At 41.6% G+C, this 27,575-nt stretch overlaps 1 protein-coding gene across 1 annotated transcript; it reads right to left on the reverse strand.

Annotated features, from left to right (window-relative positions):
• Positions 1 to 412: 412 nt before the first annotated feature.
• hmmr (hyaluronan mediated motility receptor) lies at positions 413 to 27,558 on the reverse strand. Its single transcript, XM_033029692.1, has 22 exons — positions 27,409 to 27,558; positions 27,152 to 27,250; positions 23,245 to 23,327; positions 22,329 to 22,394; positions 21,455 to 21,643; positions 20,876 to 20,962; positions 18,673 to 18,784; positions 18,184 to 18,249; positions 16,808 to 16,881; positions 16,087 to 16,173; positions 15,516 to 15,616; positions 14,882 to 14,968; positions 13,816 to 13,994; positions 12,759 to 12,895; positions 11,518 to 11,732; positions 10,996 to 11,112; positions 10,370 to 10,528; positions 9,112 to 9,249; positions 7,214 to 7,316; positions 4,781 to 4,957; positions 3,547 to 3,700; positions 413 to 1,659 (listed from the first exon to the last, which is right to left on the reverse strand). Exons 1-22 carry the CDS (start codon positions 27,452 to 27,454, stop codon positions 1,640 to 1,642), a joined length of 2,496 nt encoding a protein of 831 aa, XP_032885583.1. The 5' UTR covers positions 27,455 to 27,558; the 3' UTR covers positions 413 to 1,639.
• Positions 27,559 to 27,575: the final 17 nt, after the last annotated feature.

Raw genomic sequence — 27,575 nt, forward strand, 5'->3', positions numbered from 1 at the left:
CTCCCCCAGAAGGATCAAGTAGTTCAAGCAGCAGTTTATCTCTCACCCATAAATACCACCCTTACCAATAATGCCAGATCCCAATAAAGATATTTACCCCCAAACACTCCTGTCAGAGCCCATTCAATTCACATAGCCCAGGGTTTTAGCTGCTTGGCACAGCAACAGAACCACACTGACACATCGTTCCAAGAGGACATGTAGTCAGTTCACAGACCTGCAAAACTTGGCCAGAAATGGTTAGCCTAGTGCACATCTTTCCTCAGAAATTGAAAATGACAAATGCATCACACAATGTCAATACTCATGCCCAGTGTTCAGGCAAGGCTGTCAGTCATCCAGTAATATTATAGCAGAACCTACAGCGTGATGTAAAGAAAATCAGGAGCTCTATCTGAAATTATCAAACACCTTTTAACACACATAAAAGCATCTTTATTCATGTTTCAAGCCTTGATTTAAGTCATCAGTGTTGCTAATTAATTTTATTAGTATTACAAGGTTTTGAAGTAATTCTTGTAAAGAAACGTATATATATCCACGGAGAAAATGTCCAGCAGGAACCTTCAATTAAACTACCTTTTTGTAAAGGGTATCATTCTGATTACTGGCACATAGTAATGTTACATGTTACATATTCACAGTAAATCATCAAAAGAGTGAACATTTCCGATAAATTGAACCTCACATTCCAAGCTATACACAAGAAGCATGTGCATGCACACAGACTTTGATGTAGGATTACACTGTAAACCATGACTAGGTATGAGCATGAAGATGGCTGTATTGAATCAAGAATTACCCACTGAACAAAAATCCAGAGGGGCTTTCTTGAAAATGTTGATACTTGAACATGATTGAGAATAACATACAAGAGCAAGCGCTTCACACAAGTACCCACTCCAAGCCTCAACACAAAGGTTTTCCTCACACAATATAGGATTGCGAAAGGACCAACATCTTGCCGACAGTTGAGTACAGATCTTGGACTTCAATAGGTGAAGTGTGCACATAGACTGGATGTCTCAGTCTGTGCATCAATGATATTCACTTGGCTGTTCTGAAGAAATGAGGCATTTACCACACCATCTCAGAACTGCTAAATGGTTAGGTTTACAATTTAGGATTCAACCCCAATCCAGCTTAGCATTAAATTATTTAGATGAATCCTTTGTACAAGTACTTATGAACCATGAGAGACTATAGAAATAACTTCTAAATTTTAAATCACCTGCTATCTTTGTCAACAGTATTTTGCAAGTAATTCCTTAGAAATATTTGCAAAACCAGAACCATTTTCCCCCAGACGTTAATTGACAACTGACCAGAAACCCTACAGAAATATTTACAATACATCACACCTACATTCGGTCTTTTGCAAACCAGAGTACGATTATTATAATAATAAAGTTAATTCTGAATTAATGTAATCCAAAGGGAGTTTATAACTAAATATGTAGTTAAAATTCAAGGCTCAACTCGTATGGAAAAATAAATCTGCGGAGCAAATCTTTTCCTGTGGTGCATAATGATCCATTTGTGGTCTCCTTCAACACAAGCCATTACCAGCATCTCAGTCCACTTGAATCCTCAGCCTGAATACTTGGAATCAGACCTCGGGTCATCAGATGTGCAGTGTTCAATGTACATTTATGTTCCCTACAAAATCAAAATTCATGCATTAGATTCTGTTCAGTTATCCAAGTATCCATCTTGAAACTTTACAAAGAAAGGGTCAATGCATGTTGATGGCATTTTGCCAACATTTACTACCATCCCCGATTGCCTATGAATTGACGGTAGCCTCCATGATAGACCACAGTAGTCAGCTTCAGGCTCTTCCCACCAAAGGTCTTATAGCGGAGCAAGATGGTCCGCTCCGCTAAAAAAAAAAAGCAGTAGTAGGGGCATGGGTAATCTTCATCGCCATTTCGGTAACCGGCTTCCGTCATGGCGTCAAGCTAATTCAGGGAGATTCTGCTATATCAGGCTGAGAGATTAAAGAATAGACACTAAATGCAGCGGGTCGGACGGCATTTCTGGACCAAAGGAATAGGTGACATTTCGGGTCGAGACCCGTCTTCAGACTAGTCAGGGAAAGAGGAACTCAAACCATCCTCCCCCTCCCCTTCCCTCCGACACGGACATGGAGTGATCGCCGGCCCCCCTTTTTTTAATTAAACATCTATTTCCTTCGGATGTTTTTTTAAAATTCCCCCTTACCATTTCCGTACTTTTTCGATAGCTGCCATGACCCGTTTGATGTCATCCTTCGCCCTGCTCCTGGTCTCGGCCCCCACCAATCTGCTGGACATGCTGTGTGCGCCCGTGTGTTTGTTTGGCGGAGATTGAGGGGAGAAGGTACCGGCACCAAGAGCGAGCGAACGTGCGGACAGACGGACAAAAGCAACGATCATAGAGCCGAATAGGTGACATTTCGGGTCGAGACCCTTCTTCAGACTGAGTCAGGGGAAAGAGGAACAAAGAAATATAGGCGGTTCTAAGGACAAATGAATGGAAGATATGCCTATATCTCCCGTTTACCTTTCCCTTGACTGTCAGTCTGAAGAAATGTCACCTTTTCGGCTCTATGATCATTGCTTTCGTCCGCCTGTCCGCGCGTTCGCTCGCTCTTGGTGCCAGCGCCTCTCCCCTCAGACTCCGCCAAACAAACACACACACACACACAGCATGTCCGGCAGGTCGGTGCGGACCAAGACCAGGAGCAGGGCGAAGGATGACATCAAACGAGTCATGGCAGCTATCGAAAAAGTTGACCCAAAATATTACCCATTCCTCTCCAGAGATGCTGCCTGATCCACTGATTTACTCCAGCCATTTGTGTCTGTCTTCAGTTTAAACCAGCATCTACAGTTCCTCCCTGTACAAGGTATGTGACGTTTAAAAAGAAAATGTAAAAAAACATTTAAAAACACATAAACTGTTCCCCCGCCACGCTCATTACACTGCGAGATGCATAACTGAACGGGGTTTACTGAAATAGGGGAAGTTACGCTCTGGTGCATACTACACGTCAGTCCATTGTATTTCACAGGAGTGGACCATCTTGCTCTGCTCTAAGATCTTTGCTTCCTAGTGTCAGAACCCACATACTCTCACAATTCCCATATCCATCAGACACAAGGAATTGCAGGTGCTGAATCTTGCATATAGAACACAAAGTACAGGAGTAACTCAGCGGGTCTGGCAGCATCTCTGGAGGACTTGGATTGCTACTGTTCCAGGTCTTCTTCAGTCTGAAGAGTCCAGACCTGAAACATCACCCATCCATGTCCTCCACAGATGCTGCCTAACCCGCTAAGTTACTCCAGCATTGTGTTTTACCCATACCAATCTGCCAACTTTCAATAGCTGCCCCCAAACATAATCTCAACTAGCTATCCCTGAAGAACTTCTGCAAACGATCACCTGAAACGCATCCCTGATCACGGGTCTGCAGAATTGGTACATAAATGCTCCATGATTCAGGAAAGTAAAGTACAATCAAATTCATCAACACTGTAGAAACACCCAAAAGTGAGTTACCTTCTCTCAGTGGCGTGGTTGGAACCACATTTTCCTTTGCAGTATGTTTGAAAGCTTTAGCTGGATCGAAGCCCTTGATGCTCTGGCCATGCGGTTCTTGGTTTTTCTTCTCAGCCTTCTCCCTGGATAGTTGGCTTCGTAATTTAGTCATCTCCTGTACATGTGACCAGAGCAAACACTAATGCCCAGGCTCTGCACCTTTTGCCATTAAATATATTTACATAAAGTTAACCTCACTAAAATACCATCCCCATGACTTCCATCCAGGAAACGTGCAGAATTTCCAGGAAAGGGAGGAAACCATAGCCAGGTCAGTGCACTAGTGTATTTATCAGACCCAGGACTAATTGCATCAGTTAATAAATACACTGCTGCGAGAATGAATGTGGCTAAAGTGGTATTGTAGTACCTGCAGTTAGCCTTCAGGTAGAGGTCAGGATTGTGAGGGTTTGTACTCAGGCCTAGGCAATAGTACTAGGGTGAAGGCCTGCCAAGGCTTCAGACCCCATACCTCTACAGTGCTGCAATAGGACACTGCATGTTCTCCCTGTGACAGCGTGGGTTTACTCTGGGTGCTCTGGTTTCCTACCACATCCCAAAGACATTCAGGTTTATAGGTTAATTGGCCTCTGCAAAATTGTACAGAGCCAGTCAGCAGTCACAGGGAGAACGTGCAAACTCCACACAGATAGCACCTGAGGTCAGGATTGCACTCCGGGTCTATGGCGCTGCGAGGCAGCGGATCTACCAGCTTTGCTGTCCGTCTGGTTCTGAAGAAGGGCGGACTGCTTCCACTTGGACTAGTGATGCCATGGGCTCTATCGAGTGAGAAGTACGCCAACAGCCCAACAGTTACTTTGATTCAAGTAACTTACTCCTGCTTAGATGGTCAGATCAGAGAACTAGACTGCAGCTTTGTGTTGGGTTAGCTTATCGCAGCTGAAGAAATGAGTTTCAACACTTTTATTCTCACCCTTAGTCAGATTTGGCTTAGACCCTCTCAGTCAAACATCTTCAGGATGATGCTACTCTGGCCCAGACAACATTAGCACTAGGGTGAAGGACTGCCAAGGTTCAGACCCCAATCCCTCTACAATGCCGCAAAAACAAAAAGCAGCTATGTTTAGGACGAGAAATATTTTGGTTCAACTGGCCCTCTGAATCAGAAGATCCCTCCACATGGAGACAGTATGATTTAAAGGAAAGCTGATGCTATTTGCAATTGGACAGTTACCTGTTTTAGCTGCGCGTTCTCCTGCTTCAGCTTCATCACGTGCTTTATCTTTTGTTTCTGGTTTTGATGGCCCAGCAGCTTGGCATAATCTGTGCTCAGGTTATTCAGCTCTTCCTGGGTTGCCCCATGCTCACTCAGGACGGCATTCTTCTCCCTTTCAAACGAGTCCAGTTGGTCCTGCTCACATTAAATGTCATTAGTCTTTACAGTTGTTATTTATATCAACTAAGTGTCCTTTTAAGATTTAAACACAACCAACTCTCTGCAGAACCAGTCATTGATACATCTTGTGGTACAATGCATTCAGAAAGTATTCAGACCCCTTCACATATCCCACATGTTGTTACATTACAACCTTATTTTAAAATGGATTAAAATATTTTTTTATCATCAGTCTACACACAATACCCCAGAATGAAGAAGCGAAAACAGGTGTTTAGAAATGTTTGCAAAGTAATTAAAAAGAAATAACTGAAATATCACATTTACATAAATATTCAGACCCTCTGACACTCAAAATTGAGCTTAGGTTCATCTTATTTCCATTGATTATCCTTGAGATGTTTCTACAACTTGATTGAAGTCCACCAGTGTTAAATTAAATTGATCGGACACGATTTTATAAAGGCACACACCTGTCTATATAAGATCCCACAGTTGACAGTGCACATCAGCGCAAAAACCAAGCCATGAAGACGAAGGAATTGTCCGTAGACCTCTGAGACAGGATTGTGTGGAGACACAGATCTGGGGGAGCGTATAAAACAATTTCTGCAGCATTGCAGGTCCCGAAGAGCACAGTGACCTCTGTCATTCTTAAATGGAAGAACTTTGTAACCACCGGGACTCTTCATAGAGCTGGCCACCTGAGCAATCGGGGGGAGAAGGGCCTTGGTCAGGGAGGTGACCAAGAACCCGATGGTCACTCTAACAGAGCTCCAGAGTTCCTCTGTAGAGATGGGAGAACCTTCCAGAAGGACAACTATATCTGCAGCAGTCCACCGATCAGGCCTTTATGGTAGAGTGGCCAGACGGAAGCCACTCCTCAGTAAAAGCCAAAAGGCACCTAAAGGACTCTCAGACCATGAGAAACAAGATTCTCTGGTCTGATGAAACCAAAATTGAACTCTTTGGCCTGAATGCCAAGTGTCACGTCTGGAGGAAACCAGGCACCGCTCATCACCTGGCCAATACCATACCTACGGTTAAACATGGTGGTGGCAGCATCATGCCGTGGGGATGTTTATTAGCAACAGGAACTGGGAGACTAGTCAGGATCGAGGGAAAGATGAACGGAGGTAAGTACAGAGAGATCCTTGATGAAAACCTGCTCCAGAGCGTTCTGGACCTGACGGGCGGAGAGGTTCACCTTCCAACAGGACAACGACCCTAAGCATACAGCAAAGACAACGCAGGAGTGGCTTTGTGACAAGTCTGTGAATGTCCTTGAGTGGCCCAGACAGAGCCCGCCCGGACTTGAACCCAATCGAACATCTCTGGAAAGACCTGAAAATAGCTGGGCATCGACGCTCCCCATCCAACCCGACAGAGCTTGAGAGGAGCTGCAGAGAAGAATGGGAGAAATTACCCAAATACAGGTGTGCCAAGCTTGTAGCGTCATACCCAAGGAGACTAGAGGCTGTAATCGCTGCCAAAGGTACCTCAACAAAGTACTGAGTAAAGTGTCTGAATACTTATGTAAATGTGATATTTCAGTTATTTCTTTTCAATTACTTAGCAAAAATTTCTAAACACCCGTTTTCAGTTCTTCATTCTGGGGTATTGTGTGTAGATTGATGATAAAACAAATGAATTAAATCCATTTTTAAATAAGGCTGTAACAAAATGTGGGAAAAGTGAAGGTGTCTGAATACTTTCTGAATACACTGTATATCTCGGACTCCATGTTATGCGTGATCAAGCTATAGACGCCACACGTAGCAACAGAAACCAAAACAATGTGCAATGATCACCTCCTCTTGGAAGATGGCACAGCACAAGAACCACCGCTGACAATGATACCAATCTAAAGTAATCCCATCAGGCTGCACATGATCCATATCCCTCCATTGCCTGCATATCCATGTGCCCTTCTCAGAGCCTCCCAAATACTACTATTACATCTGCTTCCACTACCATTCCTGGTAATGCATTACTGTGTGTAAAACAAACTTGCCCTACACATCTCTTTAAAATTTTCCCCCTCTGAGTTTAATCTCCCCTCTAGTAATTAACATTTTCATCTGTCCAGATACTAGAACATTTTCATCAGAAAGATACTGACTATCTATCTTTTCTATGCCTTTCATAATGTTATAAACTTCTATTTAATCTCCCTTCAGCTTCTGGATGTACCAGAGAAAAACAAGGAAGTTTGTTCAACTTTAGCCATAAGTTGTTTGCCAGGATTAGAATTTGATGATGATCATGTACCTGGAAAGGTTTGACCTTGTTGTGTAATTCTTCATAAAGAGCTTGCCACTTCTGTACTTCAGCTTTTAGTTCTGCAAGAACATGCTCCTCCACAGCTACACCCCTGTAACAAAAACCATCTTTTGGAAAAGGAACTCAATTTACTATACAAAAGGACTCCATTATTTGGAGGAATAACAAACTAAGGCACAGCGAGTAGTGCTGCTGCCATACAACTCCAGTGACCCCAGGTTCTATCCTGACTTCCAGTGTTATCTGTGCTGAGTTTGCATGCTCTGCTCGGGTGCTCCAGTTTCCACCCACATCCCAAAGGATAGTTTAGTTTAATATTGTCACGTGTACCAAAGTGCAGCAAAAACTTTTTTTTGCATGCTATCCAGTCAAAGACAAGACTATACATGATTACAATTAAGCCATCCACAATGCACAGATAAAGGGTACAGCATTTAGTACAAGATAAGTCCGATTAGAGATAGCAAGATGTGCTGGATGGTTGGCAAATTAGCTGCTAGTGCTTGTGATGGTAGGAGAATCAACAGGTTAATGGGCATTATGGAGAAGTGAGTTTCTGGGAGGTAAGTGCCTGAGCGTGGTGTGGGATATCTCACAGATAGCATAGATCCAATGGGCAAAGCAACATCCTTGTGTCATAAGGAAAACAAAATGTAAAGCCACAAATATTGCATTGTTAATAATCACTGAATCATTATTCGCAAAACTAGCAAGTAGCAGAACACTAAATTAGTGACTACCCCTGATTAGTAGTTGGTGTTTAAACTAATGAAACCACAGCATCTATTCTTCAGGCAATTTTGTGTCTATATCATTAATTAATTTGAGTCTGGACCCTTGTTCAGACTGATGACGGGGAGAAGGCTGGTCAGCTTGCTCAAAATTCCAACATCTGCACTCTCTCATGTCTCCATTTTGTACTCCCTGTCCTTGTAATGGTTACTATAAGCTCCAAGTAAAGCAAATTTCATCAGTTCAGTTTCGTTTATTGTCACATGTACCGAGGTACGGCAGTTGTGAAACTGTCTCCGGAGAGAGGAGAACTTCTTCAAAGTAGGCATACCTTGAGGAGTTTTTGCAGTGGAGTAGACAAAGTGTTTAAGAAGGAACTGCATATGCTGGAAAATCGAAGGTACACAAAAATGCTGGAAAAAACTCAGCAGGTGCAGCAGCATCTATGGAGCGAAGGAAATAGGCAACGTTTCGGGCCGAAACCCTTCTTCAGACTGATGGGGGGGGTGGGAGGAGGAGAAAGGAAAAAGGAGGAGGAGGAGCCCGAGGGCTGTGGGAGATTGGTTTCTGTGATTGTCTGGGCAATTCGCTGCAATTTCTTGTTGTCTTGGCTGGAACTGTTCCCAAACCAAGCTGTGATGCATCCTGATAAAATGCTTTCTATGGTGTTTTTGTAGAAGTTGATGGGAGTTGTTGGGGACATGCCGAACTTCCTAAGCCTTTTAAGGAAGTAGAGGCGTTGGTGTGCTTTCTTGGTCGTTGCTTCAATATGGGTGGTGCAGGAGACGTTTGTTGGTGACCACCCATAAGTAAAGCCAACTTCATACCTTCACTAATCCATTGCCTTCTGATCTTAATTCTTAATAAGAAAGGAGCTAATAAAATTATCCAGCCAGCACCTGTGGAGAGAAATGAACAAACAAAATCTTGGGTTGGGACCCTTCTCCAGTCTGGAGTCCCATCTGTCCATTTCCCTCCACAGCTGCTCTCTGACCCACTGAGTTCCTCCAGCACTCTGTCTTGCAGTAAATTAGTCAAGACGAGACAAACCAGTGAACCATTCACATTGGAATCATAATAGACTGCAGATAAAACAAAGCAATTCCTTTCATGTCAGAGATTCCAGCACATTACATAACACGAGCTATCTTTACCTTTGTTTCTCGACTTGGAATGCCAGAGCCTGTTCCAGCTTTCTTTCCAACTCATTTACTTTCAGGTTGTAAGTTTCCTCCAACTTTTTAAGTTCAGGTTTCTTCTGAGCCAACTTCATCTGTACTTCCAGCAGCATTCTTTGCGATGAGTGAGGAAGAACACAATCCAATTAATGATTGGGGTTAGGTCAGAGGAGAATCACAAAAAAAGTTGGGCTTTTAATTCTTTAATGAATACAAAAGTAAAGAACAAATTTGGAGCAAGTTTCATTTACTATTAATATTTATCACTGTACTGTGGAGTCACTTGTAAAACAGTTGATAAACATTAACAGCAAATGGAAATGCAAACCCCTTAGACCTACATGATTTTAATGAGAACAAGTAGACCCTTCAAGCCTGCTCCACCATTCAACGTCAGACCGCAGTTCTCCGCTATCATTGCCTCATTCTTTCTCCTTAACCTGCAACAATTTAATCTTCACAACGCTTTGGGTAGAAAATTATAGGGATTCACCATCCTCTGAGAAGTTCATACCCACTTCAGTTCTAATTTTTTAATATTTTGACTTTAGGGTAGTTCCGGGGTGGTTGAGTGGAGAAGGAATAGTGATGGAATTAAGTAGTGCTTTGATAGGGATTCTGGCCCACTGACAGGAAATCCTTGTGGGATCTTGTGGAGATTTGAACTCGTAAAGAGCATTGACATCACTGGAGAATTCCTACACATATTAGGATGTTTCTTTTGCATTTTGTTCCCTACCCCTTCCTGATAAAACAAGCTTCGCAATGAATTTCAGACTTCCTCCTGGATTTACAAGACACTATTTCAATTAAGTGCTGAAATGGCTGATCAAGATAATTTCTAATTTCAAATACTACACATGGAACAAAAGCTCAGACAATTATGTCACTTAATAGAGCATTAAAGAAATAAGAAATTTTGTTTTAAGGGAATGAATCAAGCAGTTTTTAACTGTGCAAGGCAAAATTGGTTCAATGACGTTCATGTGAGGTTATTGCCACAAATTATAAACTGATATCAGAATTTGTAGAAACTATTTACTATTAATGGAAGGTAGACAAAAATGCTGGAGAAAGTCAGCGGGTGCGACAGCATCTATGGAGCGAAGGAAATAGGCAATGTTTCGGGCCAAAACCCTTCTTCAGACTGATGCAGGTGTAATGCTAAATTGGTGTAATGCGGAACCTTCAGGGAGCTGTATCAACACGATGTGGGCAACAGCCATCGACATACCTTGCATATTCCTCTTTTGCCTTGTCTTTAGAGAGTTGACTCTCTGCCAGCTGCTGCTGCTGTTCCTTGATCTGGTTCTGGAACTCCGCAAGCTCCTTGGCCAATGTTGTGTTACTCTCCTGTCGAGATTTCAGCTCCACAGTTACAGAAAGTCTGTAACTAAAGCAGTTTTGGACAGTTAACATGTTACAGAGGGAGGACTGCAACTTTGGGACATAATCTTCAAATTAGTAGTAGAGGATGCTCACCTCCAAAGACAAAAAGCATTTATGACATTGGGAGGAAAGTGGTTTAAATGATACAACAGTAATATACAATTGACGCTGGAAGCTTACTACAAATGCTGGAAACATACTACAAACATTGGAAATCCTCAAATAATCAGGTAGCATCCGTGTAGAGAACTCTGAAGTTTTAATTCAAAGGTTATCACCCTGAAATATATTCCTTTCTCTCTCTAACAGTCAGATCTTTCTGGGCCTTGGGGAGTCACAACCAACATTTATGTATGGAACTAATGCCATGGTGCAAAAGAGCAAACCTCATGTGGTGTGCTGTCACATTGGGGTTTTATCAGACCATTAACACATTTAGTTGATCCATTATTTACACGTGATCAAGCGTACCTTTCAAATTGTGCTTCAACATCTCCCAATTTCCGCAGTGCTTTTCTCTGTTCCTCGCGTAACTCATTGACCGCTTTGTTGTGAATCTCATTGATCTTCCCCAGTTCTGCAATTTTCCTATGGAGAGCAAAGAAAAACTCAAACTATACAGTAAACTCCAAATTGACAGGAACACGATCAAACTACAACCAAAGGAAGCTGGAGCGGTTTAGATACAATGTGCTAAAGTCAGGATTTACAGTCAATATAGGAGATTGTCAGTTGCAAGGAATTTTGGCGTTACAAGAACTACCTACAAGCACATCATCTTGGCTGTAGGAAGTTGTATAATCAGTGGAAATATATGATTGATAATGGTTTTACAGGAATTGTATTTCAATTAACTCACCGAACCAATATAAACCCTCAGACCCTCTCTCTTGCACTGGACTTAATAGCTTTGTTCCTATAGTAAAATAGTGGCTTGGCCCTTTAGCGTTTCCCTTCATCCAGCAAAGAATGGCACATAGGAAGCATACTGACCCATCCAACTCTTCCTGCAATTTATCTAGCTGTCTTGTTTTCATTTCATTCTCTTCCTCCAGCTGTCCAACCAACTTCTCTACCTCCACCTCCTTCAGCTGCAACAGTTCCAGTTCATCCAATGCACATTCCAGCTCTTCCTCCAACACCAGTTTCTCCTTACTCATCTCCCCATGGATGGCATAAAGTTGCTCATGGATGGAAACGGAAAATTCCTGCAGAACAAAGTGCAAGGGTCAAGTCAATATTCAAGTACAAAGTAATCAGGACAAGATGACCATCCGAGATTTACAAAGCAACAATAGGAGATACAGGACCAGAAGTTTGGTACCAGAGAATGTGGCTGCTGTTTCCATGGCAGACAGCGATGGGCTATAGGATATGACACCTATGATACTTCACCAATGGTTTTAAATACCTGGAGTATTTCTCCACAAACATTTCAAGTAGCAAGGTCTGGAGTTTAATCAGTGCAAACATAAATTCTCAACTTATACAACCCTCTATATTATTTTAAATTAAGGTCTTCGTACAGAAAACAGTTGATTCTGATAGCAAGCAAGCCACTTGCCTCATCACCATTCTATCAACCCGTGTTGGCACTTTTACCGCAACCCAAGTTGCACTAGGAATGGTGAGTGAATAGAGGAACCTTGGAGGTTCGTCCATATGGATTCGAACCTCCCTCGCCATTCAATCACCATTGCTAGCAGCCTACCATTTATTGTATATTTGACCATTGTACTTAAATTAAATTCCACCAGCCAATGCTCTACCCAATGTTCCATGATAAACCAGGTAAATGGCCAAAGCCACACATTCCAACAGGGAAAACATCCCTACCAGAACACCAACGGTTCTTTTAAACTCGTGTTCATTTTACAGCAAAGGGAGAACTCGTGTGAAAAATAACACCTTTCCAGGAACAAGAAATAAAAAAATATTTCCCCACAGCTAATCCAATCACAAACAATTAGCCAGTTAAACTGCCTTCACACTATTCAAGATGTTGGTCCATCCCATCCACCCTTCCCTATGGAGTCATTGCCATCAATGAGCAAGAGCTCCTGGCTGACACACACTTTCCTCAGTATCCTGTACAAAGCAACAGATACACTAATTAAAATAAAGTAGTGCCAAATATAATTCTGACTGTAGGATTTCAGAATAAACCATGAAAACAAACTACAGTGGTAAATTCCATAAGTAGATATATAATTTTCCAATTTTTTGTTTTATACCTTTTCTTGTGTGATGGAGAAAATTAGATCTTGTTTCTGCTGCAGATCTTGCTCCGTTTTGTCCAGCTTTTCCTTCAGTAGAGCCAGTTCTCTCGTTAAACTTTGCTCCAGCTCACGGCATTCTGCCTCTACTCTTTCTGCAACGAACAAAAGTTAATTGTAAAGTTGCCATATTCTCAAGTTTAAATCCTTTGCAAAAACGTGTTAACCTAATAGACTCAGTCATAGTTATATAGCACAGAAACAGGCCGTTTGGCCCAACTCGTCTTTACCAACCAAGTTGCTCTAAGCCAAGCTAGTCCCATTTGCCCCCATCCCCGTAAATCTTTCCTGTCCATGTACCTGTCCAAGTCTTTTATAAACTGTTATAGTGTATATATATCAACTACCTCCTCTGGAAGCTCGTTCAATATACCCACCACCTTATATTTAACATTAATATGTAGACAGCAATTAACAGTAGATACAGACCAGCTGCAACAACATCTACGGAATCACGTCTGGTCCTATCTTAAGACAGACTCGATTGGCTCATGCTTGAAGCAGTACCCATCCAGTGGCAGTGCAATGGCTGTGCTGGCCATCATTGGGCCAAACATCTTTTGACCACTTCTGTCGCCATGTGTAAAGTGGCAAGAATGAAATGTCTGACCAATCAAATAATTCAGATGCAGCATTAATAATAACACCAAGCAGTCCTCAAGACAACAGACAACCAAGTTCATTCATCAATATATACACATCACTATTAAACTGTGCAACACAAACATCTATGATCAAAACATAAATGGAATGATTCCTGTTATTATAAATTTCCAGAAAAATAATCTTAAGTACAAATTAAATTCCATTTTAATAGATACAAGTTTTTTTTTTAAACGTCACTAACCAATCATTAGTTAAGGGGCCACTTGTCAAGTTTTCATTGCAAGAGAATTGTCAGACTTGTCAAAATGGGGTGGCTTCTTCTGTATGTTAGTGCTCACCAGTAACACATTAGACACAATTAGAAACTGAACCATGGCTAGGACTGTTGACCCTCAATGCCCAGACATACCTTTCTCCTGTTCAAGAAGCTGACACTTTGTATTTATTTCTTGTATCTGCTCACAGTGAATCGCCTCCCTCTCCTTGAGACAGTTTTGGAGGTTTATGGTTTCCCTTTCCTTCTCAACAAGCTGCTCTGCTGACAGGTTGATTTCTTCTTTAGTACCTTCAAACTGTATCTTTATTTGGCTGAAAGAAATGTTGTTTTTTTTTTTATACACTCTGCACTGTAGCATATCCATCTAAATTAAAATGATTTCATACCAAATTGCTAAATTCACATCAAAATAAACCAATTCCAAAATGGATTTAGAAAAAATTACACTTTGGCATATAGGGAGTTGAAAATAATATTTCAAATTTAATTTGCTTGAGGTATTTCAAAGTGCAATGTATTCTGTTAGAAAACTAAGGCACAAAGACAAGAATCAGATGGGTAGTATCTGTGGCATCAAATGTAGATCTATAGACCTGCAATTTCTCTCAACATTGTGATAAAACACCCACACCTTCACTCGTAAGTACATACATTAAATGTGAGATGGATAATGTCAATCCTTATCACACCCATTTGTCAATTACTATCTGAAATGTTGCTCATCACTACAGCCAAATTTCAAAAGAAGAATATGATGGTTAAAAAAAAATAATTTTGCCAGTGTTAAGTGAATTTCTCTCTCTCACTGACTAGCTGAAGGTCGAGTACATAGGAACAGTCGACAGAATAACCATAATCTGATCATAAAGCTCAATTTATATGTGCCTAGGCAGATACTTCGACACAAGTGTTAGGACACTTGTATTACATAAAAGTAATATAATTGAAAATAATAAACAGAAATCTATAGGCTTTGGTTAATTATTTGTTAAAATAATCCAATACCAATCTTAGGTTTGTTCTCCACATGTAGAACGAAGGATGAAAAATTATGCCATCAAATAATATACACCATTGATATATGCACCTTAATTATAAATTGCTTTTAGTTTATCAAGAATTATAATTTAACATTAATTTCCGATCCCAGTACAAAATAATCAAAATTCACATCCAACATGCCCCAATACCCAAGTACCTGAGTTCTTCCAAACAGCAGGAGAGTTTCAGTTCAGTTTCAATTTTGGCTTCCTCCAGTTTCAGTTTGTGCTCTTCAATTAAAGTTCTGGGCAATGTTAAAGTAATACAACAGTAGTTAAAATCAAGCCATATCGACAAGTCAAGTCAAACACGCAACTCAAACTGCAGCGATTCACTCTTCTGTAAGACGAGCAATGCAAATTTCACACCTTTTAGTTGAAACTGTAAAGAAACTGGTGCTCTACAATTCCATGACTACACTCACCATGGACTTTCCCCAATGGCACCCATTCTTATTGGAAGTTTGTGCACAGACTTCAATATTTATTTGACCATTCCACCAATGGCATTACAATCCTGTATAATCCCATCTCCATTCCCTAATGTGAATATCAGGTAACAGACAAGGAATAGTAAGAGCCTGTGCTAATGCTTCAACGGAAAATAAAAGCAAACTGGGCGCTGAACTGTCCATTACAAATTAGGACTGTGTGGAGAGCAAACCAGTAGCATTCTGTATGTTCAGCCTTCATACAGGGCCATCAAGACACAGAGTAAAAGACAGGCATGAATACAACAGATCACTGTCAGTGATCAGGTAGCTTCCATAAAAAACATCTCTATGTACATACAGTTTTTCCTGAAGATCAGCAATGTCGTCTGTGGATTGCTTCAGAAGATCCTGCATGGCCCCTAGGTCTTTCTCAGTCTGTTGTTGTTTGACTGTTGAAGCCTGAAATTGAAGTTATTAACAAGTTAACACTACTATTAACAAGTAGTAAACGGTCAGGATTATCTGATCAAGCATACAATAGAAATTAACTTCATCCTGCTGCAGAATGGCCATAACCAGTCAGATACAGCGCTTGCTCAGTGAATTAAGATGTTAAACAATAGTTGCTTTGTCCTCTTGCTTTTGAACATGGAGTCAATGGAGCTCACAACCAAAGCAAAGGACGCAGATTAAATTTGGCCAAGGAAATGGGCACAAGGCAGTATGGATAAGATAATTCTAATCACTTCAGATGGCTGTCTGCAATTCCACCTTCCAGGGAATTTCGCCAAGATACTCAAACCTTTATAGAGCTATGGGCTGATGTGGTCATTATAGCAAGAGTGTGTTTACTTTCTCAGTTACTGGATCCTCATAAATCATATGCTATCTAACCTTTGAATACGACAACTAGAGTTATCAAATCTTACCATGCATTTTTCTTCCATGTCAGTGGACATCAGCTGTAATTTATTCTCATATTCACTCACGTTAGAGCTCAATTTTAGTTGAAGATCCTACAAGGAGATCACAGAATCACAAAATGGCTGTCATCAGGAACACAATGTATTAACAATTCAAAAGAAATTGTTAACCCCCTCCCGTAACCATTCCCTATACATCCCATTCCCTTTTGAATGCTACAATAACCATGTGCTGAAAGATTTTCTCCATTTTGGATCTTTTGCCAATTGCCTTCATTCTATAACCAGTGGTTTGCAACACTCATAATTGTGTTGATTCAATAAAGCACTGACATAGAGAACGGTCCAGGGGGATGGATAAACCATCCCTCAAGCAAACCATCTTCAGTTCAAATGCAACTGCTAAATAGTGATCCTGACAGCTACATACATGAAAAACACAGACAACTCCAAGACAATGCACAACTTATAGCTGATTGATTTCCAACTGTCACTACTGACATTAGATCATGAATATTACCAACTCAGATTCAATTCAAAGCAGTTACATTATAAGAAAATAGAGGCAAACAGTTAGAGTTATGCAACTTGAAAGCAGGCCCTTTGGTTCAATTCGTCCAATAACAGCCAAAGTATCTACCAAAGCAAGTCCAGTTTGTCTGCTTGTAGCCATAACCCTCTCCTATCCATGAGCATGTACAAAGTTTTTCAAGCTTTGCAGAATTACCTGAATTTTTTCATTGGCTTTCTCCAAATAATCTTGCAGGACTGTATTCTCTTGACGCAATTCCTCAGTTAGAGCTGTACAAAAAGAAAGCACATAACCGTACAACATGGGAACAGGCTCTTGGTACCACCAAGTCTGCATGATGCTAATCAAGAACATTGTTGTGTATCTGCTTCCACCACTCCCACTGGCAGCACATTTCAGGCACCAGCCACCTCGACACAAAAAAAAACCTCACTAATGTTTTAACTTTTCCTGTCTCACCTTAAACCCATGTTTTTTAGTATGTGCCATTTCCACCCTGGGACAAAGACTGAGTAACCTTATGGGGTTACTCGCATAGGTTTTATATATTCTCATGTTGCCACCGTGGCCTCCAGCACTCTATAGAAAACAATGCAAACCCTCCTTGTATCAGATTTACTCTCGTCAACATTTTGTAGTAAATCTCTTCTACACTCTCTCCAAAGCCTCAATATCCTTCTTGTAATGGCCATACTACTACAAATGTGGGCTAACAACAATTTTACACAACTGTAATATGACCTGGCAACTTTTATAAAGTCCCAAACATTCCTTATGCCTTCATTCCTAACTTTACACTTGTATATCATTTTCTGGCAGTTATGGACTCGCACCCCGTACATCAATGCTCCCAAAAGACCTGTCATCAATTATATGCTTTGCTCTTGCATTTGATCTTCCACGTGTGTACTTACCGACATCTGTCATTTCTCCATCCACGCTTCCAATATATCTATATTTTGCTATATTCTTGACAACCTTCCTTCTTATTCACAACTCCATTTTTTTTGGTTGTCTTATTAATTAGACCACTTAAGGATACTTATCCACCATAATGCTCCCCACCCCACCAAGAGACCCAACTCCACCATCTTTTTAAATATAGACATAGAACAGAACAGCACAGGAACAGGCCAGTCAGTCTACGATGTGTAGAACATTATGCCAAGTTAAACTAAGCCCTTCTGCCTGCACATGATCTATATTTGTATTTGTTTATTGTCATGTGTATTAAGGTAGAGATAAAGACCTGCTTTGCGTGCTGTCTAAGCAGATCGTTAAGTGCAACAGACAGATGTAAACAAGAGAAAGGAGAAAAGAGAAATGTAACATTTCAAGGTGATCATCATTGTATTGTGCCCAGTGCCCAAATACACTGGGCATTGTGCCCAGTGTATTTGCACAAAATGGCCCATAAAAGCTAGTCTAGCCTCTCCAGCAAAAACCAGCAAAGAAAATATTTAGTTTCTTTTCATTTTAGTGCAAGTATATAACTTTTCATACATCAAACTAGCGAAGTAAAATGCCTTGCTTAAGGTTGTTTGAGTCAGTAATGTTTCTCAATCATTTACCATGGAACTTGTCCATTTCCTTTTCCAGATCTTCATTATGGAATTTTGTTGCCTGGTGCATCTCTTCTGTTGGAACAATGTATACTTAATCAACAGGAACATCCAGAATTATGATAAAACTAGGAACTAAGATTTTAATCACAGTATCAAACCTGTTCTTCCCTTACTTACAGGAATGGATGGAATTGCTGTCAAAGCTAAGGATGCCTTGACTACCCCAATCAAACTTCCCTTGCATTCCATTTGATTTACAAAGGCAAATTTGTGCCCCTTCCAAAACAGTTCCATTTTCTAAAATCAGTTTGAGGTGTGTGGACAATGACTTTGCAATTTTAAGTCTGCCTATGATAAGGAAGATCAGTTCAAAACTCCAGCTGAAGGCTCATTACAATGGCGCAAGAATCCACAGGCCCTTACAAGTCCTTGCCACTAAAGAACAAACTTTACATATATCAAACAATGTAAAATTATACAAGATTGAGTACTTGCCCAATGATCGGTTTCTTTCTTGCAATGCAGCCACTGTGGCTTTGGAAGCTTCCTGGTCAGCTTGCAAGAGTTTCACTTGACTTTCCAAACTAATCTGAAGGTAATTAATCTCCTACAGCATTGGATTTGAGCAGATATAGCACAGCAAAGTTTATATCACATGATACAGCACTTCACAGAAGCCACAAGTAATAGAACAATAGCTAGAACATCAAACAGGGAAGGGTAGAGCATTCCAAAGATGTGGAGAAATTGTGCATTGTTATGCCTCCGTGCTGGGACAGGTAACCCATAAGATGCAATATTGGTGCACCCAATTTTGTTATGATCGATTCAAAATGAGTGTTTGCCCAATACATATTAATCACAATTTTACTAATCAATTAAACAATCTACAATACATTACTTTTGAGAGAAAAGTGACCTCAGAAAGTCAACTGCACTGATTCATTTAGCTGAAGCAAAAAAAAAATAGAAACTGCAAATGATGGCTAAAATCAGCAGCTCATGTATTTTTCATTAAAATGTGGTGACTGATTTTTATTAAAATGTGGTGACTGATTTTTATTAAAATGTGGGACTTCTGTCCTTTTCTCAGGTGGCCTGCAAACTCCGAACACTTGAGGCAAAAGCTTTTCTGCTCTCTCATCTTATTTTGTCGCTCACCTTACAGCCAAAAATCAAACTTCAATTAATCCAAGCTTCAATCTAGTCAATGTACAAAATGTGAAGTGAGCGAATCGGTGAATTAAAATCTGAACGTTTTATGCAGTTTAAAAACAAATCTAGCTGTGAAGTGTGAGTTGTTGCTCATTATTCCAGAAAGTCCAGGCGTATCAGGCTGCACAGTCGGATGTTGGACTTTTGGTTATTGTCAGTGCATCACATTCCCTCCTCAACACATTGTGTACAAGGTAAAGAAAGAATGATTTCACAGCTAATGACACTCAAGAATGAATTTGCAGGACTCTGGATGAAGCAGGAGAATTGGACATTTGACTTTCAGCTTGGAACAGGCAGACTCAATGGACAAAAATCTTCTTCCTATTCCTTAACAATTCTAAGTTACATCTAAATCTTTAATTTTTTTTCAACCTATAACTGATCTTGGGCTCAGTCATTAATTTGATAAAAAAACAATACAGGCAAGGATTTAAGTAAAAGGGATGGAAAGAAAATATAATAAATCTGATGGGGTATTTTAACTGCAGAAGATTTCACTGATGCCCTTTAAAGCCAAGTGAAATAAATTCTCGATAATTTGTGAGTGGTGTTAGTATGTTCCCAGATAAATCAAACCTTCAGTACTTCTTCCTCCTGAAGAATTAGAAAACAGATTTACAAAGGATGTATTAGACTTCGTCATGCTTTGTAAGAGTTCAATTAACTATCTGCCTTCTGAATTCAGGAAGAATTTTGAGGGGGGGTTGTAGGATAAAAGGGCCAGCGGATCAGCTCATTCAGTGCAGAAGTAGCCATCCAGAGGTGAGGAAATGAGCTTCAGTGACAGCTCACTCGCATCCATCAACAATTAAATATATCATACCAATTAGATTTTTAATGAAAAAAGGGGGTGAAGAGAAGCACAGGCAGCTCCCTCAAAGGAACGGTACATTATTGTGCCTGCTGCACATGCCAGCTAATGGCTGTTTTGTGCCTCAAGTGTCGAGAATGATTCCAGGAATGAGCAGGTTAACGTATAATGAGCGTTTGTCGGCACTGGTCCTGTACTCGTTGGAGTTGAGAAGAATGAGGGGGGACCTCATTGAAACTTACAGAATAGTGAAAAGCTTGGATCGAGTGGATTTGGAGACGATGTTTCCACTAGTGGGAGAGTCTAGCACTAGAGGTCATAGCCTCAGAATTAAAGGGCATCCTTTTAAGAAGGAGATGAAGAGAAATGTCTTTAGTCAGTGGGTGGTGAATCTGTGGAATTCTTTGCCATAAAAGGCTGTGGATATATTTAAGGCAGAGATAGATACATTCTTGATTAGTACAGGTGTCAGAGGTTATGGGGAGAAATCAGGAGAATGGGGTTAAGAGGGAGAGATTGATCAGCCATGATTGAATGGCAGAGTAGACTTGATGGGCTGAATGGCCTAATTCTACTCCTATTCCTTATGAGAGTAGAAAAAAGACTCCCATTTCCTTGGTGCAAAGTATATTTGATTCCATTCCTCCAGAACAAATAAAGTGGCAATACCTTATCCTTGGCATCAGTCTTGTTCTTCACTTCAATCAATTCCAAGCAAAGAGCATTAATCTTCTTCTTCTTACTATCATCAGAACACTGAAAGAAAATAAAACATTTACACTAGCTGTGCTTACACATAAACAAAAACATGTACAGCAATGTCAACTAGTCATCACTGGTCATGCACATTAAATAAGCAGCATTGATCAACTCCACTGTACTCCATTTGTGTACGTCTCCCTTTGAATAGTGCAACTGAAGTGTCAAATACCGATATCAAAAGCAACCACATTTAATAATTTACCAGTAGTGACAAGTACCTAGGTTTAAGGTTCAGCCCTACCTGGGACCAAAAATATGTTTACAATTGCAGATGGATCACAACATAAAACCTTTCATAAGCAAGCTGTGTGGAGCTTTCTCATAATATGTTGCATATCAAGCAATCTTAGTGCTGAACCACAACTGAACATGAAAGTATAATAAACTCTAGATAACCAGTACATAGAGTAAGTGCAAGAGCTAAGAGAATCGGTATCAAATTTAAGTCCAGTCAAGAGAAAGAATCAGTGATGCTAACAACAATACCTTTGCCTTGAGTAACTCATTGGCTTTATGGAACTCCGAAAGCTGTCTTTCCAAGGTAGCAACATTTGATGTCAGGGACGATTTCTCCCTCACAGCTGCAGCCAGTTTGCTTTCAACCTTTTTCAGCTCTTCTTCCAGGGCCTGAAGCCTTTTATCCTGTTCCCCTCGATGTTGCAGCAGGCCCCGGATCTGCATTGGACGAGTTTAATTACTAAGAATTATATTGTATTAAAAGGCACTGCATTAATGTTTATTTTTAGATACGATACATTTCTTATCCACATACTGGAAATAGCCTTTTACAGACTAAAAAAAAGACTTCCAAGCTCTGCTTATGAGAGAACAACAGAGTGTAAAGAATATTTATTACACCAAAGTTAAATCGTCAGCTCTCTTGACAACTATTGAACAGAAAAAAAAGTACAACCCGACTTGGAGCTGATCTTCCACCCAATGTAGTAACTGCAAGAGATGCCCAACCCCAGCTTCTGGGGAGAACAAGGAAAGGCACTTGAAACAACCATAGAACCCACTGCAGCATTCTAAAGACAAAGAAATATCTGCAAATACCCAGATCAAGGCATTCGACAAAAGATTTTGGACCCGAAACATTAACTCCATTCTCTTCACAGATACATCTGACCTGTGAATATTTTCAGTAGTTAGTTGTTTCAGATTTTCAGCCTTCATGATAAATCTTTCTGTTAAATTTCTAATATAGAATAAAGTCTCAAGCTTTAACATCCGTTACAATGATTTAACATTTAACTGCAATTCCATTTCATAAACCGACAACGCAGCCACCAAACAGCTTCATCCCATGCACCGGAAATAACCAACAAGAAGTTACAAAACTGTGCAAAAGTCTACTTGCCTCTTGTTCCAACATTTTCTGCTTCTTGTGTTCTAGAGCCAAGGTTGCATCCATTTGACCAACGGGCTAGACGGAATTCAAAAAGCAGTACGATTATTAAAAGTGATAGAACATCAGGGACTCAAAAACAGGAGACCAGCACAACACCCGCCCACACATAGACAAGATAAACATCTCCTACTCTTATGTAGAAGATCGTTATATCAAACTCATCAGGAGGCAGAGTGAAGGGCCTTGAAGCTTTTCATTACTGGAAGCAAAAATCTCATTGATCGTATCAAGGATCTTCTGGCATTAACCTGCATTAGGAGCATTAGTGCTGTCTTGATACAGCTCAGACATCATGAGTACAAACCTTGAAGAAATGGAGAAGCAGTAGCAATGGGCGATTGTAGTTATCCAGCAATGACATTTGCATGAATAACCTATCCAGTGGCCTCTAGCTACACACTACCACAGTGAGCTGGCTATCTTGACACTTTCTCAATCACAAGAGGAGATATCACTCATTTCACCCATCCCAATGTCAACTAAAGCCTACACAGATGGCGTTACTCATAATTATAAGCTCTTCCTTCTCAGGCAACAACATCAACTGTTGCTTGAAGGTTTTTTGAGCAACACTGCCACAGTGTTCATTTGAACCACAAAGCTCATTGTTCATCAGGCCAGGCAGAATAGAAAACAATCGGATAGCAGCACATTCTCCACAAGGTAAAAGCATTAAGGCAGCAGAGGTGCAGCAACGAGAACAGCTATGATCATTTTAAATGAAAGATTCTACAAAATAGAAAAAAAGTACATTTTGTTTAAAAATCTGATGGCCATATCATGTTCAAAAATACAAAAAACAGTGACGTACAAGGCTAGAAAACCTTCTAAATTTAAGTAAGTCAAATAAAACAATTTTACTAACTGCAGTACAGTTGGGATTCTTCCTGGAGCTTGCTGGTGAGACCAGTCCTTTCTCAACATCAAGATCAACTTGGTCTCCTGCATCTAGAAACAGCGATGAAAACCTGTCAGAATAATACTTTAGGGAAATGCAACACCAATTTTTGATGAACAGTCACATTTATTTTCCTATTTCATCTATTGCGAAAGATTTAACATGCCCGCCATCGCTCATAGCTACTATTGTATGATGGTTGTGCAAGGATTTTTCTATTCACACACTGGTACTGACAGACCATATCCAAATGGCCTTAAACCTGACTCGATTGTTCAAATATGTCTCTGACTAATCATAAAAAAGTGGCCCGCCATATCTGGTAAAAAAAAAGACACCTTCAGACACTCTCCATCGTCTCCGGGCATTCCATTCTCTAGGCCCCCATCCCCTCATCTTCACCATGGACGTCCAGTCACTCTACACCTCCATCCCCCACCAGGATGGTCTCAAAGCCCTCCGGTTCTTCCTCGACCGGAGAACCAACCAATACCCGTCCACTGATATACTCTCCTCTGAATAAAAACCTAGTTGGTCCTTACCCTCAATAACTTCTCATTGAACTCCTCCCATTTCCTCCAAATACAAGGGCATGCGCATGGGCCCCAGCTATGCCTGCCTCTTTGTAGGGTACGTCGAACAATCCTTGTTCGAGACGTACCAGGGCCCCATCCCCGACCTCTACCTCCGCTACATCGACAATTGCTTTGGTGCTACCTCCTGCACCAATACACAACTGACTGACTTCATCCGCTTCACCACCAACTTCCACCCGGCACTCAAATACACCTGGACCATTTCCGACACTTCCCTACCATTTCTTGACCTCACTATCTCCATCGCAGGTGATAGATTCCTGACCGACATCCACTATAAACCCACTGACTCCCATGGCTACACTTCTTCCCACCCTGCTTCCTGTAAGGACTCCATCCCCTACTCCCAATTCCTCCGTCTACGCCGCATCTGCTCCCAGGATGAGGTGTTCCACACCAGGGCATCGGAAATGTCCTAATTCTTCAGGGAACAGGGGTTCCCCTCCACTACTATAGATGAGGCTCTCACCAGGGTCTCTTCAATACCCCGTAACACTGCTCTCTCTCCCCGTCCCCCCACTCGTAACAAGGGCAGAGTCCCCCTAGTCCTCACCTTTCACCCCACTAGCCGTCACATACAACAAATAGTCCTCCGTCATTTTCGCCACCTCCAACGTGACCCCACCACTCGCCACATCTTCCCATCTCCCCCCCGTCTGCTTTCCGCAAAGACCGCTCCCTCCGTAACTCCCTGGTCAATTCTTCCCTTCCCTCCCGCACCACCCCCTCCCCAGGCACTTTCCCTGGCAAACGCAAGAGATGCTACACTTGTCGCTTTACCTCCCCTCTCGACTCCATTCAAGGACCTAAGCAGTCGTTCCAGGTGCGACAGAGGTTCACCTGCATCTCCTCCAACCTCATCTATTGCATCCGTTGCTCTAGATGTCAGCTGATCTACATTGGTGAGACGTTTTGCCGAACACCTCCGCTCGGTCCGCATTAACCAACCTGATCTCCTGGTGGCTCAGCACTTCAACTCCCCTTCCCATTCCGAATCCGACCTTTCTGTCCTGGGCTTCCTCCATGGCCAGAGTGAGCACCACCGGAAATTGGAGGAGCAGCACCTCATATTCCGCCTGGGCAGTTTGCACCCTCGCGGCATAAACATTGACCTCCAATTTCCGGTAGCCCTTGCTGTCTCCTCCCCTTCTCAGCTCTCCCTCAGCCCTCGGGTTCCTCCTCTTCCTTTCTCCTCCCCGCCCCTCCCACCCTACATCAGTCTGAAGAAGGGTTTTGGCCCGAAACGTTGCCTATTTCCTTCGCTCCACAGATGCTGCTGCACCCGCTGAGTTTTTCCAGCACTTTTGTCTACCTCTGGTAAACTAATGGCATGCAATGACAAAGTAAATGATCAATACATTATGTAAGGAAATATATCACGGATCATTCTAAAATTGAACTATTGCATAAATACTTGGAATCATAGCAGCCATGCAACAAATACTCCATAATTGAAATAATTGCAAAGAAATAGGTGGATGAAGATTTATAGCACCTCATTGTTTTAAGCAGCTTAGTAATTTAACGCTAGTTATAAATGTCAGATCAGCACACAAACACCTCTATTTCCCAATAAGGCTTAGGAAGTTTGGCATGTCCCCAACATCTTCTACAGATGCTCCTTAGAAAACATTTTTATCGGGATGCATCAGAGCGTGGTTTGAGAACAGCTCTGTCCAAGACCGCAAGAAATTGCAACAAATCATCAACGCTGTCCAGACCATCCCACAAACCAACCTCGCTTCCATTGACTCCATTTATACCCCACACTGCCTCGGCAAGGCCAGCAGCATTATCAAGGACGAGTTACACCCTGGCCACTCCATCTTCGTCTCTCTCCCACGGGCAAATGGTATAGAAGTGTGAAAACACACACCTCCAGATTCAGGGAGTTTCTTCCAAGCTGTTATCAGGCAACTGAACCATCCCACCGTGGCGGCACAGCGGTAGAGTTGCTGCCTTACATCGCGAGCAGCACCAGACACCCGGGTTCGATCCAGTCTACGGGTTCTGTCTGTACGGAGTTTATACGTTTTCCCCGTGACCTACGTGGGTTTTCTCTGAGATCTTCGGTTTCCTCCCACTCTAAAGACATACAGGTATGTAGGTACATTAGCTTGGAATAAGTGTAAATTGTCCCTAGTGTGTGTAGGGTTGTGTTAATGTGCAGGGATCGCTGATCGGTGTGGATTCAGTTGGCCGTAGGGCCTGTTTCCACACTCTATCTCTAAAACGAAAAGTACTAAAACTACCGCAACCAGAGAGCAGTCCTGAGCTACCATCAACCTCATCGGGAACCCTCGGACTACCTTTGATTAGACTTTATCGGCTTTAACTTGCACTAAACGCTATTGCCTTATCGGGTTTCTGGACACTGTAAACGGCTCAATTGTAATCATGTATTGTCTTGCCGTTAGCTGGTTAACACATAATAAAGCTTTCCACTGTACCTTGGAACAGGTGACAATAAACTAAACTGAGCTAAAAATTGATCCCCAAGAGAACATACAGCAGCAGATTCTAGACAGGCACTGCAATCCCAAATCTGGTAGAAAGCTCAGTTCAGCCAATTGATGTCATTAAAAATTAATTCATGTAAATGGTTGGTCGATGGTTGGCACAGACTTGGTGGGCCTGTTTCTGTGCTGTATCGCTCCTCGACTCCACGTCAAGTGTCCAGTGTCAGATAATAACTTGATTTAACACCAATTTGTGTAGGGATATAATCTGTACCGACAAGAATGCAACAATTGAGGCTGCACAGTGGTGCAGCAGTAGAGTTGCTACTTAACTGCGCCAGACCCGGTTTGATTCTGACCACAGGTGTTGTTTGTACATAGTACAGGAGTACACTTTGATTTATTCCATCCGGTCACTCAATATTGTGCAAGACATTTGAATGGGGTCACTAACATTCATTAAAAAGTATATTAGCTTTGTGTTATTTTATTTATTTTTCATCCTTTCAGTTGATTCAAATGGGATTTGGGGTTATTGTGAATAGATTAGTTTTAACATTTTCGCATTTAAACAGATCTATACTGATGTATAAATATTTAGATAAATAAAAATACTTCCCACTGGTCACTTTAATTTCATGTATCTTGTTGTGTTTAACTGTTGGCCGACCAATGTCCCTCCTGGGATAAAGTTCTATCGTATCGTATACCCTCTTAGTCTTACCGTGTTGGTGTTCGTACCGTCACGACTATGCCTCATGATAGCAGGTCTCCCCGACACACTCGTGATAACCCAACAACCCAGTACTAAATACACACCTTTTTGTTTTCGAAATCGGTTTGCTTTCTCAAAGGATACTGGGCCCTTGGACCCCTCCGCCTGTTTAACGTCATAATGGCCCGGTGCAGGGGCACAACCTGAAAAAGGGCGAAAGAAACATCAGAGCTGCATTCATCAGGACAGGATCAAACAAATAAGTAACCGTGGTGCTCAAGAGCAGCGTGCAAGGTCAGGGGGGGGGCGGACCGGGGTTAGAACCAGTCGGAGTTAAGGTAGCGACGACCTCGGGCCTCACCCATTCTCTCGTTGAAACGTTTCAGCGGCGCCCTGGGGAAGGACATGGTGCCGGCTCTCCGGGCGGTGCGACGGCGACGCTGCTGTGGCGATGGTGATACCGCTACTGATGATGCAGGGCCGCTGCTCACTTCTCCAACCGCCGTCTGTTTGAATTCCGCTCACGTG

Source organism: Amblyraja radiata, chromosome 11, assembly GCF_010909765.2.
Source record: "Amblyraja radiata isolate CabotCenter1 chromosome 11, sAmbRad1.1.pri, whole genome shotgun sequence".
Taxonomy (NCBI): Eukaryota; Metazoa; Chordata; class Chondrichthyes; order Rajiformes; family Rajidae; genus Amblyraja; species Amblyraja radiata.